The sequence below is a fragment of the Maylandia zebra genome, linkage group LG6 (genome assembly GCF_041146795.1).
Source record: "Maylandia zebra isolate NMK-2024a linkage group LG6, Mzebra_GT3a, whole genome shotgun sequence".
In the NCBI taxonomy this organism is placed as follows: Eukaryota; Metazoa; Chordata; class Actinopteri; order Cichliformes; family Cichlidae; genus Maylandia; species Maylandia zebra.
In genome coordinates, this window is record NC_135172.1 from 13,362,517 (window position 1) to 13,384,043 (window position 21,527).

General features: G+C 38.8%; 1 protein-coding gene and 1 long non-coding RNA gene across 2 annotated transcripts; one reads left to right on the top strand and one right to left on the bottom strand.

The window, feature by feature from the left end:
- Window positions 1-3,479: 3,479 nt before the first annotated feature.
- Window positions 3,480-13,249, top strand: LOC106675909 (uncharacterized). The gene is made up of 2 exons (XR_001342126.2): window positions 3,480-3,606; window positions 12,200-13,249. It is a non-coding gene; the product is annotated as an uncharacterized LOC106675909 (long non-coding RNA).
- Window positions 13,250-17,475: 4,226 nt separating this feature from the next.
- LOC106675881 (beta-1,3-galactosyltransferase 2-like) lies at window positions 17,476-21,319 on the bottom strand. Its single transcript, XM_076884687.1, has 2 exons — window positions 21,029-21,319; window positions 17,476-19,825 (listed from the first exon to the last, which is right to left on the bottom strand). The coding sequence occupies exon 2, from the start codon at window positions 19,818-19,820 to the stop codon at window positions 18,837-18,839; it is 984 nt and encodes a 327-aa protein (XP_076740802.1). The 5' UTR covers window positions 19,821-19,825; window positions 21,029-21,319; the 3' UTR covers window positions 17,476-18,836.
- Window positions 21,320-21,527: the final 208 nt, after the last annotated feature.

Genomic DNA, 21,527 nt, shown 5'->3' on the forward strand with positions numbered 1-21,527 from the left:
GATCTCATAAACATTATGTAGGTAACCTGCTAAGTCATAATTAGCTGCTCTGAAATCATTCAAACATATATGCGCCATTCATGATAAAAGTTTGGTCTCCCCAATAAGTCTCTCCATAAACTTCAACTTCTTCAGAATTCTGCCGCTCGGGTCATAACTTGGACTCCCTTAAGAGACCATATTACCCCAATTCTTCAACAGCTTCACTGGTTGCCCAGAAGCCAGGATAAATTTTAAAATCTTAGTTCTCACGTTTAAGTGTATTCATAACATTGCGCCTCCTTATCTCTGTGAACTGCTTCATATCACCATTGCTTCCCGCTCTCTCAGAGCTTCATCTGCCACTCATCTTGTTGTTCCTTCTGCTCGTCTTATCACTATGGGGCACAGAGCTCTCAGTCGCTCTGCTCCTCGGCTCTTGAACTCACTTCCTTCAGCCTTAAGAACTATAGATTCCCTTCCCTTATTTAAGTCACAACTCAAAACCTATTTGTTTAAACTAGCTTACTAGCTTTAATGCAGATTTTACTTGCTGTCACACCTGGTTTATTTGGGGGGTTTGGGTTTTTATTTGTTGTTTTTTGTATTTTGTTGTTTTTGGTATTTTAATTTATTAAAATCTAATAATTTAATCTACTGTTTTAATGATATCTTTTTCTCTTTGTAAGGTGATCTTGGATTTTAGAAAGGCGCCCTCAAAATGTATTATTATTATTATTATTATTATTATTATTATTATTATTATTATTATTATTATCATTAAAAGAGGGAAGTACAATAAATCTGCTTTACTCTTGTAGACATTTCCATGACAACTGCATTGCAGAACCTCAGCCACCTATCGCATTCCTCTGTCTTTCCAAGTTTGCATTTCCATATTAGGCCTGTATATTTATACACGGTCTTGGGAAAGCTGCTGCAGGTGCACCGCTAACCAAATACTTCCGCCCGTCACTTAAGCTGTAAATGAGCTGTTGGATGGAGAAACTATATTCAAGTGCAGAGCTGCACTGTGTGGACGGGAACCCACTGAAACCTGAAACTGTCGTCATGGTCACCAACTCTCAACCTGGTAAAATGTGTTTAACAACATCGTTGATAGTGAACCATGCTCACTGGTGTCACTAGGGTATGCAGCAAGGAAAAAATTAATAATCCACCAAAGAGAAGACAGAGGAAAAAGAAATGTTTTTAATACAAAACTTCGGTACATGTACAGCTGCTCCCCACACACACATGCCTCTCGCACATTAACACATTCTGGGAGATCTGACAGTCTAAACTGAGACGGTCAGTCAGACAAGCCGGGGCATGTGTGAGCAATGTCCAGATGAAATCCATCTATGTGACACACGCACAATAAAAATATAAAGTTAGCCAGAGACACGGCTGATTGTGTAGAAGATCATTTTAAATTCTCTGTACAATCAGTTTGTAGAGCTTTACGCCTTCCCCAAGGTAACCCATGACCACCTGTTAGCAGTCCACAGCATGGGGCGCATTTCACTGAGTGGATCATGCCATACCATGGGATGGCATCAGGTACAGTACACTTAGTTGGTTTTATAATTGCTTTTTACTTCTCTTTGGCAGCTATAGATAATTACTCATCATGTACATCTTATATTATCTGCACTGCAGCCTTGAAGGGTAAAATTGAAGGTCCTATTGTGCGAAACCTACTCCAGACTAGCAATAAAGGCACACCTTTGCCATCCTTTTTTTTTATTTCATATTTTACTTCTTATGATGATATTTTCTTTTTGGGCATTTTTACCTCCACCAAGGAGGTTGTGTTTTATGTAGCGTTACTGTGAGTGCTTTTTAAATGAATATCTGAGGTTTGTAGAGTGGCTCATGTTAATAATCCATTGCAATTTGGCTTACATCAAGGTTCAAGGTCAACTCAGTGATTTCTTGGTAAAACCTGACAAAATGCCTTGTAACTTAGAAAATATGATTCTTACAAGTGTGCTGTGTATTGTCAACATATAGGAAGAATTGTATAAAGATATAAAATATCATGTCACATTTGACCTCTGACCTTTTTATTCAAGGCCAACAGAAGGCCAAGGTCATAACAATGCTACGTAGAGCATTTTAAAATTATGTTGCATACTGCCATTGTTTGTACTGACAACGTATAGATATATAGGTAATGATATGTGGGTATTGTAAATTCTTATTCTAAATTTACTTTATTATGATATTGTAAAGTACATTATAGTAACAGGTCATAACATTTAAATGAGTAATATTTTAAATACATGTACAATGTTCCTGAAAAAGAATTTTTTTTTTTTGGTAAACAAAATAAAATTGTGATCAAAAACTTGTTTCACTTGATATTTATCACAAAAAAATGAAATGTATTTTACTAAACACTGCAATGATGTTTCAGTGTTTAGTAAAATGTTTAAACAGTGTGGAAAACAAACAATGCCTGCACTTGGCACGTGGTTTTACTGCACTACAAACCTTTTAAAGTAGGTTTAAAAAGAACAAAGAAAAAATTAGTTTACAAAAAATGCAATAATATTCCACTTAGATTAAATACTGCTCAGATAGTGAGCTGCCTCGGTTGAAGTTTAAACGGTCTGAGTGCTTCTTGTTTTCTTGTCGTTGTAAATCATAACTTCGCCTTTGTGTTTTTCTACTTTGACTCCCATGTGATACAACATCATCTAGTGGTACTCTAACAAAATCAGATGCGATTAATCATTTAACCTCCATTCTTCATCTGCTGTACATGGAATCAATCCGTAGCCCCGAATCTCTCACGAACATCAGCTGGCTTTTGTTTGATGGGTCCCATCACAGAGCTGCTTTGCCTCGTGTGAGCCTGTGCTTGGGTGTTTGTGTGAGCGCACATGCGAGGCTGAGAAAGAGGAACAGATTTTGACAGGAGCGCGAGAAAACAAACACAGCAAGCCAGATCCTTTGCAGCTATGTTTGATCTGCTGCTTTACAGCACAACACTAATCTGGGTTGTTCTCAGGGGAAGAAATCAATACAGCAAAATGACTAACCTAAAGGTAGGAAACCTAGTAATGGCTAGTATGGATGAGCAGGGTAATTAGGGCATAAGAATAAATGTCACATAATAATGTGTTAGTTTTTCCACGTATAGATTACCAGATTAAATCTGGTAACATTACTGAGCCTGTGAAAATCATTCTATCATGTCTTTTGTTGTTTTGGTAGAGTGTCTATCTATCTATCTATCTATCGATCTATCGATCGATCGATCGATCGATCGATCGATCGATCGATAGATAGATCGATAGATAGATAGATATATGCATGTATGTATGTATGTATGTATGTATAAGAAGTAAATTTTTGGACACCGTCAGACCATGAATGGACACTGAAGACATGCAACAGCACTCCCTTCCAGAAACACTCTTAATACCACAGCACAAAGTGGTGTGTGCTGTAACAGGCTAAGTGTGGCTCTTGCTGTGTGAGCAGAGTAGGAGGACTGCAGTCGGGTACAAAGCGGGAGTGTTTCACTCAGTGTTTATGTGATTCACACAGCCGAGGCTGTGGAAGGCTTGACCCTCCAAAGACCTCCCCAGCACAGCGGAAATGACTTCTGTCTAAGTAAGACTTCAGCTTCTCTGTTTCAGTCTCTCCCAAAGTCCTAATTTGAAGCTTTAGGAAATGTAAATAAGACAGGAAAGTAGCTAAAGCAGAGGGAGTGTTACGTTGCTTGTGCTTGCATTCTGTGTATCAGCCACTGTGCTTTTGTGTTTTTATGTGTATACGTGCCAGCCAGGGTGCATGTGCTTCTATTGTGCACATAGCTGCCTGTGCAGTGTGTTTTACAAGTTCTTCGGGCAGAGATTGTTGTGGCAGAGAGGAAAACATGAAATAACACAATGGAATTCAGGCCTGGAGTTACTCTCCCCACGGGAGGCAGGCAGACTGCGTTTGGTCTGGAGCCAGGAACACTGAAGGAAAATGAGAACAGTGTCCATGCTACTTTTCTTATTCTCTCTTTCTCTTAAGTTGTGACAACGTCTTTTTGATTTTTTTGTGTGTGCTTGTTTGGGGGTTTTTTGTTCTCTTAATGCAGAACAAGCGCTTCCATATGATTCTTCTTCTTTCCTTGCCTTTCTGTATATCTGTGTTTCATATTTCCTGTGTCAGTGTGTGCTCCTCTCACTCTGGTATATTAATAGCACTTTGCAGTGATGATTAGGTTGCCACCTGCGCCCTATCACAGTCCCACCCCACACACACACACACACACTCATTGGCTGTGCGTGTGTGTGTGTGTGTGTGTGTGTGCGCGCATGTGGCGCGGGCGGGGGGGGTTACAGTATGGGAGGGGCAACATATATATATATCAAATATATGTATACATGTATGTATGTAGGACACTACGTATGTTGTAAGGAAATATCACTGCAAGGAAATTAACAGCAAATAAAAAATATGCATATGAGAGAAGGTAGTGAATATGCAGTAGTTTATTTGATAAAAAAAAAAAGGGAAGGGGTCTATGCAAATGAAAATATATTTGTCTGATATCCAGTTCAAGAATATCTTCTCCAGCTTCTCTTAGATGTCTCAGTGAAAGTCCCACTCTGTCCCCTTGCACTTGTGTCTCAGACAATGTGTGCAGTGTTCAACATGTCAAACTTTCAGTTTGACTTTTGGAACGTGGGCAGGAAAGCAGGGAGACATACCTGGTAAGGAAGGGAGGCAGTTGGTAAGACTGGTGTGGCCAAAAAGCTCCTGGCTTTTCAATTTGTCGGTGTTTGCTCAGTGTTCTCTCCATGAGCCTCAGGATTTTATAATAGAAATAAGCATGGAAGGTTTTGCCTTTGGGTGCCAAGTCATGGTGCACAACCAAATGAATTTAGGGAGAGAAAAAAAGACAAGCATGGTTTTGGTCTCTCCCCTTGCCCTGATCATTGAGCTGTGATAACCTTTAGCACAAACATGGGGTTGCTCTCTGTCCAGGATTGAGGTCCATGATGAAACTGCCAAGTGCACAGCACAAGTGGTCAGAATGGGACGTCTAGTGAGTGATCTAAAAATAGTAGCTGCACTAGAAGCTGTCTGGATATGGCCAAGAAGATGCCTTCGAATGGAGATATAGCCAAATTCAAATCAGGTAATTGTTTTTCACTATTATTGGACTATCCCCAAAACTTGTCAGTCATATCTGTCTGTATGTCACAGACTAACAGAAAGATCACCCACGCACAGAGCACTGAAAAAGCTAACCAGGTTTATTTTTTCTGGTTCTACCAGAGGTTCCTTCCTGTTAAAAGTAAGTTTTTCGTTCCCACTGTCGCCAAGTGCTTGCTCAATGGGGTTTGTCTGACTGTTGGAGTTTTCTTCTTAATACTGTATGGTCTTACAATATAAAGCACCTTGGTTGCTACATATAAATAAAATTAAACTGAATAAAATCAAATTAATATCAATGCTTAAAATATAGTTGTGAGTGTTTGCGTTTTAGTTTAGCAATTCCATCATTTATTGAATAACTTTATCTTGATATTCATATTGCAGAAAAACATCCTGACATTTTCTTTAAAAACATGATGGCACAATAAAGAATCCATGCTATGTGTTCAATCACAGATCAGTTAAATTGAAACTGTAGAAAATAGTTATTTTACCTTTTTCAGCTTCATGAGCATCAATTATTCTGATTCTGTGGGATTCTGAGAAATCTCTTTCTTTTTTTTTTCAAATTTGCACAGAAACAGAGAAAATTGAAAAGCATTCACATTCTGAACAGAACAGTTTTAATATGAAAGAGTAATGTAGTTATGTTTAGATTGTTCAATTTCACTTACATATTATGTGCAAATCAGTGGAAGTCACCAGTACCACTAGAGAACCCACACAGACATGCAGAGAACATGTACACTGCACAAAGAACGGCTCCGAGCAGATGATGGATTCAAACTCAGGACCTTCTTGCTTGCTTTTCCCCCCACTTTATTACTTAAAAATTTATGTGTTTAATGCAATTTATTTTAGGTTTTTTGGAGGGGGGTGTTCACACCAATGAAGTAGAAGTCTGAAAAACTCACAAAAACTATGTATCAAATATGATGCACGCGTTAAGAGCAGCTCTGCAAGAGACTAAAATTTGCAATTCAATGAGGAGATTTGGCAGATCCTGTTCTTAGCATGATAGAATCTTTGAAAATGTGTAATATGTTGAGCCACAAAAAGGAAAAGATTGAAATAATTGGAAGAAAATGTGAAGCCTTGGAATCAGTAGGCCCAATTATAGAATTGACTCAGTTTAGTTTCAGTGTGGTTATAAATATAATCCAATGTGATGAATGTCTCAATATCTTAATGAAATGAGTGCTGGAGCTGGTGGAGGGGAGAACAGGGAGGACAAGAAGGAAAGAAGAGGCAGAGGAGGTGACAGTGAGATGTCAGCACAACAGGAAAGAAAAATGATCTGACAGGAACTGGGAGGGTATAGTAAAAGAGAAGAGAGAAGAGCGTAGAGAGGAAGACTAGGCGAGATTTAATGGCGGAGAGTGAGTGGGAAGAAGAGAGCAAGAAAAACAACAAGGCCGAGGGAGGGTGGACAGGGGAGGGAAGCTGGGATGACACAGTCATGGGAAACCACGTTCGGTCCCTGCCCCAGACTCTGCAGTTGTTGGCCTCGTCAGTGTTGTTGTTTTGTTTTCACATGGCCTTAAACCTCTCTGTGTGGACCACAAACAGATGTTAATGACGTTTCTCACTGCAGTTTGTGCTCGAAGTCATCAGTGCTGCAAATGGGCTGTGGTGAGACGTCCTGTGAGGATGGACGCCAGCACACAAGAAAGATGTTAAAAAAAAGAAAAAAGAATCTCAGAAACACTCATGAAACAAAAACATGTGAAAAAAATTTGTTTGGCGATGTTGGCCAAAAACCCAATTTGCTTACTTTACAGTTATACCATTACAACGATGATGAGTGGAGGCCTGACAAATGTCAATATTAAAGGGTTTACAGCAGTTCCAGTCAACACACAGCAAACAGAAGCCGGTGGTGCAAGTCTTTGTGGCTACAGCTGGGGGTGAATTCCATTCAGGCTTTCTGTGGTAACAGGTTTCTTACAAAACATATAATTAGCAACAGTAGAACAATGCACCACATTATGATTAAAGATCAATGACAAATTACACAAAACTGCCACAGCTTGGTTTATCAGAAGTGCTCATTAGCATTGATTCTCTTTGATTTCCCGTCAGTGCAGCTGAACATTTATTTTAAAAGGTATTATCTTAATGTGAATCAATTTAAATGTTTGTTTTCAAGTGTGGCTGAAAGTAAAATACAAAAGGAGCCCACCGAGCCAGCCTAACCGCAATGCAAGCCTGGATTATCCTGTAAATCAATGGCAGTTCAGGGAGAGAGCAAAAATACGTTTTCCAAAAGTAGTCTGTTATGCTTCTTCACTTATACAGTTAGGTTCATATATATAGACACTGACACAGGTTTTGTTTTTTACCTGTTTACTGAAACATATTCCAATTATATTGGAATAGTTATATAATTTACATGGACACCATGTGTAGACTCTCAGCTTTCATTTGAGAGTATCCACATTCAAATTGGATGAAGGGTTTAGGAAATTCAACTCCTTAACATGTGCCAGCCTCTTTGTAAAGTGACCAAAAGCAATGGACAGTTGACTCAAATGCTATTTTATGGGCAATTTTGTTATGTCATTATCAGTTAAGCAGATAAAAGGCCTAGAGCTGATTTGAGGTGTGATGCTTGCATTTGGAGGATTTTGCTGTGACGATATGTGGCCAAAGGTGCTCCTATGCAGGTGAAACAAGCCATCCTTAAGCTGTGAAAACATCAGAGAAATTGCTACAATATTAGAAGTGACAAAATCTACAGTTTGGTACATCCTGAGAAAGAAGGAAAGCACTGGTAAACTCAGCAACACAAAAAGATCTGAATGTCCATGGAAGACAACAGAGGGGGATGATTGCACAATCATTTACATGGTAATGAGAAACCCCTTTGCAACAGCCAAGTTAACAACACTCTCCAGGAAGTAGACATAATGATATCCAAGTATAAAATAAAGAGAAATAAAGAGAGCCTCAAGGCTCAATTGTACTTTTCTAAACAACATCTAGAAATCCATCAAAGCTCTGGAAAAACCAAGACAACTTCTAACAGAATGACGGTATGAAGAAAGTATGGAGAAGGGGTGGAACAGCTCATGATCCAAAGTATACCCCATCATCTGTAAAACACTGCGGAGGCAGTCTAATGGCGTGGGCCTGCATGGCTGCTAGTAGAACTGGGATACTAGTTTTTATTTGATAATGTGACACAGGACAGAAGCAGCAGAATTAATTCTGAGGTGTTCAGAGACATACTGTCTGCTTAAATCCAGCTAAATACAGTCAAATTGATTGGGTGGCGTTTCATAATACAAATGGACAATGACCCAAAACATCTGTCTGTCAATCTCCCGCTCCTTTCTCCCATCACTCGTAACCAAGACCCTGAGATACTTATACTCCTCCACCTGGGGCAGGAACTCGTCTTTGACCAGGAGTGCACACTGCACCCTTTTCTGGCTGGGGACCATGGCCAGATTTGGAGGTGCTGAATCTCATTCCCACCGCTTCACACTTGGCTGCAAACCATTCCAGTGTGAGCTGGGGGTCATCACCCGATAAAGCCAACAGAACCACATCATCTGCAAAGAGCAGAGATGAGATTCTGAGACCACCGAAGTGAAAGCCTTCTGCCACTTGGCTACACCTAGAAATTTTGTCTATAAAAATTACGAACAGAATCTGTGACAAAGGGCAGCCCTGGCGGAGCCCATCACCCACTAGTCCAACTTATTGCCAGCTATGCAGACCAAGTTCATGCAATGGTTGTATAAGGATTGTATGGCTCGTAGCAATGGGCCAAATACCCCATAGTCCCTAAGCACCTTCCACAGGACACTCTGACGGACATGGTTGAATGCCTTCTCCAATACCACAAAGCACATATAGACTGGTTGGGCATGCACCCTCAAGAATCCTTGAGAGGATAAAGAGCTGGTCCAGTGTCCCACAACCAGGATGAAAACTGCTCTGTTGCTCCTGCATCTGAGATTTGACTAATGGACAGACTCTCCTTTCCAGCACCCTTGCATAGACTTTCACAGGGAGGCTGAGCAGTGTGATCCCCCTATAGTTGGAACACATGCTCTAGTCCCCTTGCTTAAAAGTGGGAACTACCACCGCAGTCTGCCAATCCAGAGGTACCATCCCGGATCTCCACGCAACATTGTAGAAACGTGTCAACTAATACAGCCCTACAACATCCAGAGACTTCAGGAACTCAGGGTGAACCTCATCTACCCCAGGGGCTCTGCCACCAAGGAGTTCTTTAGCTGCCTCAGTGACCTCATGCCCAGAGATAGAAGATTCAGTCATTAAATTTGTCCAATTAAATAACTGAAATGAGTTGTCTTATTTAGAATGCATTGTGGTAATGCAAAGAACCAAAATTTGAAAAAAAATGTTCTCTCTGTCCAGATATTTATGGACCTATTTTTATTTTCCAGATTTGTCCTTTGTAAATCATAATCCAGGAATGTCAAAGATTAGTCCCGGTCCAGCCTGCTGGAGTGCTTTCCAAAGTGTGTCAATTTCAGCAAAATCATCACCAGTACTGCTACTGTACTGTATGTGATAGTGTACAGGGCCAGTATTGACAATATTCTCAATAAGATAAGATAAGATAAGATAGAACTTTATTAATCCCTCGGGTGGGTTCCTCTGGGAAATTCGACTTCCAAAAAAAGCACAGCAACGACCGAAGTTACAGCTACAGAATTGTTATATATACACACACACACACACACACACACACACACACACACACACACACACACACACATATATAAATACAGAGACAAATATAAATAAAATATACAAAGGGGATAAATAGAATAAATAGGAATAAAAAATAAAAATACAAGTGAATTGCACATTTCAAGTATTGAGGTCTATTGCACTGTTGACTATTTACAAAAAGTATTGCACAAGGTATTGTACAGTGAGGTGAAGAGGCACTACAGCTTAGTTGTTCCCCCCTCCTTTGTCCTCCTGTTTCCTGTTTCCCCTCCCTCTCCCCTCCAGAGAGGAGTTAAACAGTCTGATGGCGTGTGGGACAAAGGAGTTTTTAAGTCTGTTAGTTCTTGTCTTGGGGAGAAGCAACCTGTCACTGAACAGACTCTTCTGATTGTTTATGGCCGTGTGCAGAGGATGCCCAGCATTGTTCATAATGTCCATCAGTTTCTTTAATGTCCTTTTCTCTGCCACTGTCACCAGAGTGTCCAGCTTCATGCCGACCACCAATACTGATACTTTTGACTTAAATGCAGCTTATGTAGGGGAGAGCAGCGTGTCATGGTTTGTGAGATGAATCATCATTTTGCAAATTCCCAAACCCATTTTAGTGACTAACTAAAATGGGTTAGTCACTAGTTAAACCACTAAATGATTGTGATTTTTACTTTTCACGATAACTGGTGAACAGAACAAAACATCTATTTTGACATTGAGTTTTTTTTATAGAGGACTTGTAAATGTTTCTGTCTCTAAAGCACTTTGGATCAGCTCCTGCTGTTTAAATATTATATAGGCTATAAAAATCATAGACATGAAAGTGAACACAGAAAGGCTTTTTTTTTTATTATTTATATTTGAGGTACCCAAAACATTGATTTGGTTGATCGAGACGTGACATTTTCAGATGAACAGAACAGAATCAACTTTTTGGGATTTCGTTAGCTGGATGATTGAGCATGCATCAAGACATATTTAACCTCCTAGGACCTGGTGTCCACATATGTGGACATCACATTTTCTGATGTCTAGACCAAAATATTTTGCTCTTCAAGGACCTGATATGCACTTACGAAGACATCATACTGCCACTGTTCTATCGAAATTTAAAGCGAATGTCCTCAAATGTGGATCTCATTTTTCTCAGAAACTAAAATCAGGTTAAAAAAAAAATACATCCCACGATTCTTTGTTTTTACATTCATCAGGTCCCAATCAGCCCAAATAGCAAAGAGAAATTAAAAATTCATGCCATGAAAGAGTTCAGGTCTTATGAGGTTAAAGTATATTTATAATAATAATAATAATAATAATAATAATAATAATAATAATAATAATTTAACAAAATTCAGAGATCTACATACTGATCTTAGAGGACCAAAACAAAGTATCGGTCCTATCATATCATATACAAACAAAATTTGGATCAATCTGCCCATCTTTAGCCAGGAGTACTGGCATGACCAGGAAATAGCAAGTTAAAGGTATGTTTAGATCTTGATAAGTTGTTTGGTTAAAAATACACTGTTATCTGTGAATTTCATATGTAATGTATGCATAAATGCATTATATATAGTGACTGCATATGGAAAGAGTGAGACATAGTGACTAAAATGCACACGTTCATTGTGAGTGCATGGTACTTGAAAGAACTTGACATATAACATATATGTCAACTGAAGTAATTCATTTAGTATTGCTCACTCGGAAAAAACAAGTTATTCTAAGTACTCATTTTGAACAAGTTGCCCTAACTTAAATATCTTAAATAAACTGTAACTTTTCTAATGCAGTGAGTCTGCATAATCTTTTTAAGTACTGGCAACTTGTCAGATTTTACAGTGTCAAAGCACAAGTGGTATGGAAAGCATTTCCCATGACACACAGGCGTTAATCTACCTTCATTATAACCAAAACAAAACCAAACACTTTCCCTGATAGGGACAGTCTCACTTTATCATTACTGTGGCTACAAGAACTACGGTATCACCATTATTTTTACAATTATGTTTACAAGAAGTATGTGTGTTAAGAACAAATTATTCCAATTTTCAGGTCTTTCAACCATCAATAAAATAGCACAAATTGTGATTATATAAGAGATATGTAATAAATCAAGAACATGCATAGATCTTATGCTGGAGCTTCTTTTTTCCTGTAGCAGGGCAGTCTGAACAGCTGTGTTTGTTATGAGAGAAAGAGGAGAGAGGATGCTGGAGAAGAATCGGGAGTAAGAGACTGTATACTATTATGTACGCTTGTTTAATTCTGTGTATATACAACATACATGGGCCTGTGACATGTTTGTGTGTGTTTTTGTCTGTGTCTGCATGTGTGTTTTTAGGGAACTGACCACAGCGGGAGGCCTCCAGCAGCAGGGGCTACCAGTGCTTCTCACAGCCTGCAGAGTGACTCCTTGACAGGGATCGTGAGAACCTGAGTGGCAGGGGTCCTTGTGGTCAAGAGGAACTTGACTAAATGTAAAGAAATGAGAAAAGGCAGTGTACACAGAGCATCTGGCAATTCTGCTCAGGGAAACAAGGACGCTCTTTGATTTTCTCCTATTATACTCCTTGCCACTGAAACATCCTCTTTTTTTAAAAGAAATAATAATTATGAAAAATTATTACTCATTGTTTTTAAACATGCAGAAGTGGTCGACATGACCTGCTAAAGCTCAAAAGATGAAAGAAAATTGATTCAAGTGACTCTGAACCCGGCATGGTTGTTGGTGCCAGGTGGGGTATTTCAGGGACTGCTGATTTACTGGGATTTTCCCCATTCATTACAACTGAGGTATGGAGAAGAGCATCTCTGAATTGCCATGGAACATTGAAGCAGATGGGCTAAGGAAGCAGAGGAGCACACGTTGTGCCATGTCGAAACTGAGGCCAAATTTGGACCATAAAAGATTGGAAAACCAATCTTGTCTGAAAGTGTCAATTCAAGCTAAAATTTTCAATGGTAGGCTCATAATTTGGCATAAACAACATGAAATCAGGGATCCATTCTTCATTGTATCAGTGTTTCAGGCTGCTGGTGGGGTAATGATATCAGGGATGATTTTTTCGGCACGCTTTGGGTACTAATTGTACATCATTTAAGCACCACGGGCTACCTAAGCTCTGTTGCTGACTGTATCCATCCCTTTATGACCACAGTGTAACGACAAACAACAAAATCTCTGAGGAATGTTGTTGAATCTGTGTCATGAAACATTAAGGTAATTCTGAAGATGAAAAAGGGACCAACCCCGTACTACCAAGGTGTACCTAATGAATTGGTTAGTGAGTGTATATTTTAATTCAAATGGTTTGCTCAAGCCCTGAATTTGATTTTTTAATTGATTGTCATTATCGTTATTATTATTGTGAAATAAACAATGTGAAAAATGCGATAGTGTAAATTGACTGTTTGTAAATTAAAATGCTTTACAGTGCTCCAACATTTAATATGTCTATGATGAAAGTAATTTGTAATTTGTAAATTTAAATGTTTTTTTGTTTGTTGTTTTACTTTTGATTTTTTTTTTTTCCATTTTAGAAGTTTCTTTTTTGTTGTTGTTTTTTAAATAACAATAAATTTATAATCAGTCAGAGGCTCATAATCACAGCTGCAAAGTCTTTGGTGGAGGTAACTACATTCTTCTGTGATTTTTCCAAACAACTTTGTTCTGTATGACTGCTTCAAGTCCCTCATCGCTCTTTGACACTGAGCTGGAAGCAGCAGGACATCTGATTTTCTTTCTGTTCCCACACCTGTCTTCTTGCTCTTTGCTGCTGTTCTTCTTTCTCTTAGTCATCAAAAGACACCACGTCCTCTCTGTTTTTTTCCCCCTATGTCCTTCATCTCAAACTCTTACTTGTGTCAGTTTGTGCCTGTGTTATTATTTATGGGCTGGTGAATGGAGAGAGATTGAATGAGACCCAGAGCTTGGCCTTTACCCTCACACTGTCTGCTACTCCTAAATCACCACAGAGTCTGGCTTACTTTCACATTAATGGTTTGTCCATGGTGTTTGTGTGAGTGAGAGAAAGAGCCAGGCACAGAAAGAACAAAAGAGCCGCCTTTTGTCCTTAAACTACTTGGTTGTTTGTCCAAAAGCCTCGTATAGCCTTTGTTTTCTGTTTTCTTGTTGTAAAAACAAGTATTTTATTTTAAAAAATTCAGTTTCTTCAGTTATGAACAACCACTTAGTGACAGTGAAAAGGAAAAACTCTCTTTTAACAGGAAGAACCCTCTGGCAGAACCAGGCTGGGGGAGGGCCAGGAGGCTGCCAGGTCACTGTGGAAGAGATCCAACGATTATTAATAACTAATGATTAAATGCATTTAATGACTGGTGTTTTAAGTTTATTTAGTTTAAAGCCTAATATCAAAAGTATAGAAACTATCCAATCAAAACTGGGAGCTGGTTCCACAGAAGAGAGGTTTGAAAGCTGAAGGTTCTGCCTCCCAAAATTGCAAACTAGCAGTCTGAGAGCCAAATGCTCTGCTGGGGTGATATTGCTCTATGAGGTCTTTAAGATAAGATGGGGCCTGATTATTCAAGACATTGTTTGTGAGTATTCACTCTACTGTCAGCTTGTCTCCAGATTTTTTTCAAATGAGTGTGTCAATATTTGAGGGCTGTACAGGTAAAAAAAATGAGCTCTTTTCGTATTGTCATTGGATTCATTATACTACTAGCTTGGCTTAACTCTGTCACTGTGGTTTTCATGTAGAGGAGCATGTTCATGTAGCACAGAGCTGTTTTAACATATGCAATTAAAACTCTTCAATATAGTTATCTGTTCAGTGGTTTACTTCCCATAAAAAAACCATAATATTCTGCACATCAGTGCAACTTAAACCACTGTACCTGCTTTAAAGATACATGCACTGATGGATGTTTTTGGTGTGTGTGTGTGTGTGTGTGTGTGTGTGTGTGTGTGTGTGTGTGTGTGTGTGTGTGTGTGTGTGTGTGTGTGTGTCTGTCTACGGCCAAAACAGGACCAGCTCAAGTTTATGACCCTGCAGTGCAGTCTTTCTTCTCAGGGTGACAGAGCAGACAGCCGATCTGCAGGGGGAATAGGAGGCTAGTCTGAAGGACACCTAGTCTGCGAGGAGCTCAGTTGGACAGTATTTTATGTATTTTGTACTTTCAAAGTCATTGAAGCAATTGTAAAAATATATTTTCAGAGTGTCCAATTTTGCCTTGTCATTGTGATTTAAATGGACATGAAGTTTAAATTGGGTTTGCACGTTAGCCTGGAGCAAAATCATCCTAATCCCTCTGTTTCCCTTTATCTGTGAAGCAAGTCACCTTTTCATGCTTTGAAAAAACAGCAATTGTGTCATTCATTGGTATTTGGTATGTCTATTTTTATCTGTGTATGCTTAACTTCTTCTCAGCTTCAGTAAATTCAAAACACACTTTCTATTACCCCGCACCAAACTACTGAGAAAGGCTTTGGTTTCTTAGGAACATAAATGATATCCAATTCTCCTCAAAGCTACAGAGAGAGAAGGAGAAAGACTGCACACAATAAATCATTCTGAGCTCCATCAACTCAATCCTTTTTGATAGCATCAAAGGAAGGAAGAAGATGAGCAATTTCCTGTGTTGTGAGTGTACAAATTGAAAAGTCTGTATAGTCTCTGTGAGGGTTTGTGTTTATACCTGAAACAGGAACACAATATATGGCCTAGTAATGCACACACCGCAGACACATGCTCAAACAATCTGTCTAGTGGGCAGAGACAGGAAGTAGTCTGAAAAGGAGGAAGAAAAAAATGGTTGCAACATTTAACATTTAAAGTGACAAAAAGCACAGCAGTGCTAAACCAACAAACGTATGGTACACTCACACTAGCACACCCATGTGTGTGTGACCTTCAAATTTAAAGTTTGTTTGACTAGTGGGATTACTGGTCCTGGTCTTACAGGACTCACAGGTGGCCCCCTGTGTGGATCAGTTGGAGCCAGACATCACTAACACATGTAGTGCGATCAACTCCAACAGCTCCCACAGCCTGGTACTTCAAAACCTCAACGAGAGTTTAAGGTACTGGGAGTCAAAATTGGTGGGTAATTGTGCTAAGTAATCAATAAATCTGTGAGGAACAGTGTGTGCCCACTTCATTGTGTCACCAAAGGCATAAAATACTGAAGGGAGAGAGAGTATGACAAACAAATTGTCGCTATTTAAATTTTTAGCTGTTTTCTTGGTTAAGGCTGCAGTCAGCGGGAGCTAGAACAGGGCCTTGACAGAAAGTTAATGGATCAGAGAGCTGGAGATAAATGAAAACACAAACCTATCACATTACCCTCGTGGAACAGAGACAAACCATTGTATGACCATTAGTTCTGAGCATGTTACTCGCCGGTTTCCCCCCCCTTTTTATCAATATGAAAATTGCTTTTAAAATTGCCAACAATGACTGTAATTCTTTCATGCATGCTTTTCATATTCTTTAAGCATCTTTAAATTTTAAGAAAATCCATGATGTCAAACCATCATTCCCCAAATAGCATTAACGCTCCTGCTGTAGGCACAATACAGCACTCAGTTGTGCAGACTGTGTGAAAGAAATACTTCTTTATTCTAAGCATGAAACTGCACATAAGTGATATTTAAAAGTGTCAGACAATCAAATGCACGTCTCTCCTTTTAGGTTTGGAACCTACCAAAGATTTCAGTACTCACTGTTGATTTCTACTGGAGCCAAAAAAGATTCAGTTCTTAATACACAGTACCCATGAGTGCTTGCCTAAAACTCTGACCTTGATGGGTCAGAGGTTTTGGTGCTTCGTTATGTTCATCAACATGTTCTGGAAGTTTTTTTGGAAGTTTATGAGCGAACTCACTGGCTGACAGGATAAATGGCAGACTTGCCTTTCACCTCAGCATCGTTGCTCCTCTTGACACAATGATGAGGAAGAGGTTCCTGGCATTCCTCCCGAGCTTCCTGATGCGTTCAAGTCAGCATTCCTAAATCCTTCTGTGTGAGCTAAACCTTTCTTTAGATGTCTGTTAAATGCTAAAAGTTGTATTTTAAAATTGTCTCGTTTTAGACGAATGTCACTGTTCTCAAATATATGGCCAGATAATGTTAGGTAAATGTAATTAAAAGTAGTTTAACAATTATATATTTTACCTAAAAAATTCAAAATTTCCATTCATTTGGAAAACAAACACCACATAGTACATTTCTTTGATGCTGGATTTTTGGTTAAAAATGAAAAATTTCAATTGGACTTAAACAGACATAAAATGATTTTTATTTAATGTAAATATTTTAATTGTGTTTTGAAGAAATTTACATCAAACTTTTAAATGAGTGGGGTTGATAAATATGCAGCAGATTAATAAAAATTGTTGTTGTTGTTGTTTAAAGTGGTTAGGAGTGTTGTGGCTTAAATTTTATCGAATCAAAGTCTGCCATCTTGTGGAAGTATGAGAAACTACAACTGTATTCCCAGTACTGGCCAGTTTGTTTAAACTCGTGGTACTTTTCCTATATCGCATTGCATCAAGATCATACATGCAACATAGTTTAGATAACATCAGTTTAACTTGACATAGAAACAAGTATGTTACATGAACTAGGAAAAACACCACAGCATTTATATCCTAAATCCTATATATCCTTTATTTATATGTATATCCTTTGGTGTTATCCATACCATAACACCAAATATAAAAGACAAACACAGAGAGTAAAAAGTACAGAAAGACAAAAGAGCTAAAGTTAAATACAAGAGGATATAAAAGTAACTTAAACATCTCACACTTGAGCTGAGGATAAAGGAGGCCTGGCTGACTTCAATAAAAAGTGATTACAATATCATTTTATCATTTGAAAATCCAATATCACCACAAAGATCTAACATGTAAATATATAAATGTACTCTTAATACTAACCCCTGACAAAAAGCCTCTCACAACCCTAACCCTTTTAGTATTTTGTGTTTTGAAGGAAGCTTAGATCATACATTTAAAGCAGTGAGGTTAAAAAATATGCAGCACGTTAAACATACTTGTGGCTTAAATTTTATAGAATCAAAGTCGTCCATCTTGTGGAACTATGACAAACTACAACTGTAGAATTCACAGTACTGGCCAATTTTTTTTCTTTACAGTCATGGTACATTTCGTATATTGCATCACATCAGGATCATACATGCCCCATAGTTTAGTTTAGATCAGTTTAGTTTGACATAGTCCATGTAAAAAACTTGTCTCTAAGAAACACACCACAGCTTTTATATCCTAAGCTGGTTTACAATGCAAACAAACAAAAAAAAACAAGCAAACAAATGGAAAGAAAAAAAAGAATCAACAACATGCACAATCTATAGTAAATATACACATTAAAACAAACATCAAAACAGCGCAGGGCTATTACAATATACTTAAGTAGTCGACTACATCATAACAAAATACCATAGCAAAACAGTACACTTCATTAACAATTATGGATTGTGGTCATTTGGATGTTTAGCTATTGTTAAAGCAACTGCACAGTAATGTCATCTTATCATCTCGTCAGTTGGAAGTTCTACAGCAAATATCAAACCATACCATAACAACAAATATAAAGACGAACACAGGCCGGAGGGTAAAAAGTACAGAAACACAAAAGAGGTGGAGAAGGTAAATACAAGACGACATAAAAGTAAATTAAACATCTGTTACTTGAGCTGAGGACAAAGAAGGCCTGATTGATTCCAATAAAAAGTTGAGAACAGTATCATTTCATCTCTTGCCAATTTAGCAATATTTCAATATCACCAAACACAAAGTTCTAACTTGTAATTATTATTATTATTTCTTTCTTTTTTTTTAGAGAAAAATAATTCTGTTAACTTGGCCTAATCATCAGATTTGGCAAGATGTAACAAAAGTATCTCCATTTTGCCACATAATAAATACGCAATATTTCATTTTTGTTTTATCCATTAGCCAAATTCAGGTTCTCACTCTTTTTGGAAAACCTTCAGCACTGAACTCCCCGTTTGATCCTCTCCCAGTAGTCATTCATTTGCAAGATGCTTGTTGTTGTCGAAGCGATCAGCTTTGAAAGACTGCAGCTGCTCAGAGAATGGCTGGGATTGACAAGAAACATTGTTTCTTCTGGAGGGTCAGTAGGAGATACGCCCAGGCGTTTCAGACACATGCCGAGGTAAGCATCTTCAATGTAGATCGGTTTGATCTCAGGTGACACTCCCAAGAGCTTCCCAGGAAGGTCTAGTGACATGACGTAGGCAAAGCCGAGCGGATACGGGGGGTACTCTGATTCAGCAATCACAGATCGAGGCATGTAGAACTTTATAAATGGGTTCCTTAAAACAGGACTATGCCACCAAACCAGCCCAGTCATATAGTTTTGCTTAGCTGTGCTAGGATCCACCAACAGTTTCACCAGATTCGGGACATTGAGTATAACATCGGAGTCGATCTTCATGACAAAGGAAGCCTTAGTACAGTGTGCAGCCAGCCACTCCAGCATGACCATAGTCTTGATAGTCAGATTATTGTAGCTGTCCTGAAAGTTGCTCTGAATCAGGTCATGGTACAGCTGATTCTCCTGCTGAAGCTTCTCTTGCTGATGTTTAGCATCACTTCCACCAGGGAGGCCCACTATGAAGACAGTCTCTACCTGCTGACCCAGAATCAGCTTCTCATTTCCCCACGTCTGCCGGATGGCATCCCGAGTTGCCACATTACCGGGTGCAACAGGAACCATCAGAATAAGGAAAGGAGTTGTGGTCCTACATGTAGGCGTGTCATCCATGATGAATTTGTAGTTTCGTGGGTAGGCCACATGATATGGTCCTGGATCCTCCCAACGTGGCTCTGCTGATGCTGGTTGATAAGGAATGTTCCTAACCACTTTGTTGGAATTGAGATAGAAAAAGATGAAAATCACTGCTGCTGCAATGCAAATGAAGATGCCTTTTAGGTGCCTCTTCTTGTCCATGAAAACTACAGAGAAAGGAAACATATTTTATCACGAGAACTTGTACAGCACGTATTCTGCAGACTTCATTGAGTGGTGGCCTCCAGCTCACTCTAGAGGGCAGCAGCGGTTTTTGATACGGGCGACACGGGCGGTTGCCCGGGGCGGCATCATGGTGGGGGCAAAATAAATAAATAAAAAATTACTCGTACTCATGCTGCCCCGACATCATGTCAGCGCATATCGGGAATGTCGTAGGCACCGACTGGTTTTCTATCGCCCATTTGCTGTGGGCGATAGAAAGATAGAAAGTGCTCAATACATAATGGCATTTTTTAACAACCCACTGAAAAAAGAGAAGGAAAGAAAACTTTCTAATCTTGCCAGTCATTTGTGAAGCCAAATTATCTTAATAGTCAATATAGGAACAACATCTAGAGTATATTGTTAAAGATTCAGAATTTTAAGTTCCGTGAAATGTTTTGCATACTGAACCTGGCAACTTCCCTTGTTTTATGCTCAAACAAGTGTACAATGAAAGCAGTCTACGGGAATTCTTGGACTTTAATGAACTTAAAAATACTTAGAAACTGTGCAATCGCATAGGCACACCTGTTCTGCTTGTTTTTCTGTATAAGGAATAGACGTCGGAGAGATCAGATAGACATCCCCGATAGAACCTGTTTCCCCTGCACCTGGAGCAAGGATCCAGTTTACTCCGCCTCCATTAAAACTAACTCGACGCGGAAGTCGTGATGTTTTAGTTTAGTGAAAAAGTGGAAAATTACATTACTGTTTAGTTTGTGAATTACAATATAAAGTGATATATTTATTGATTTTCACCTGTTAGAGATTATTTACTATCACGAGGACATTTTGCCACATAATTATTTGTATCCCCCTCTAACTTAACTGTATGAAGAGGTACAACCTCCAAAATCTCAGGAGTAAGAAGTCATTATAAGACGTGTTTGTGAAATAAAAATCAAGTATGTGGGACAATTTGTCCGTATTTGGACGGGAAAAGCAAATTGTGGGAAGATCAGCATGATATTATTTTTATCCCACTGTAATCTTAATGTATAAAGAGCTAACGTCTTCAAAGGAGTAAAAAGTCCTTATAACAAGCGTATTTGAATTAAAAATCAAGTACGTGGGATATCTGTGACTTGGACAGCCCAGCGCGTGCTCCCGACTCAGGGGGAACAAATTATGTCGGGGATACCTACCTTGGCACAACCGGACCTCTTAGCAGCCAATCAGCATTTAACCTGCTTTTGGGTCATCTGCGTCCAGCGACCTGTAGCTGACCTTTAGATTTGCACGGAAATAAATAAATAAATAAATACATTTAAAAAATAAATTACAATAAAAAAATAATTGCACGGCTTTTACTGTTTGTGAAGCCATCCTGTCTGTTCACCGACCGAACGGAAAAATAAAATAAAGAAAATTAAAGAAAAATTATAAACACCATAAATGTACGTTTTTAGCAACTATTTCCGCTTTTTGTGAGCTTCCTCGGAGCATGTTTTTCCCTCCAACTTGTTTTTCCCTTCAAACCATACCGTTTTTCCTTTTTGGCATTATCCTGCTGAAAGAGGTCACGGTCATCACAGAATACTTTTTGCATTAAAGAGTGTAAATAGTCTGCAACAATGCTTAGGTAGGTGGTACATGTCAAAGTAACATCCATGGATGGCAGAGTTTTTATAGTCCCAGTTAACG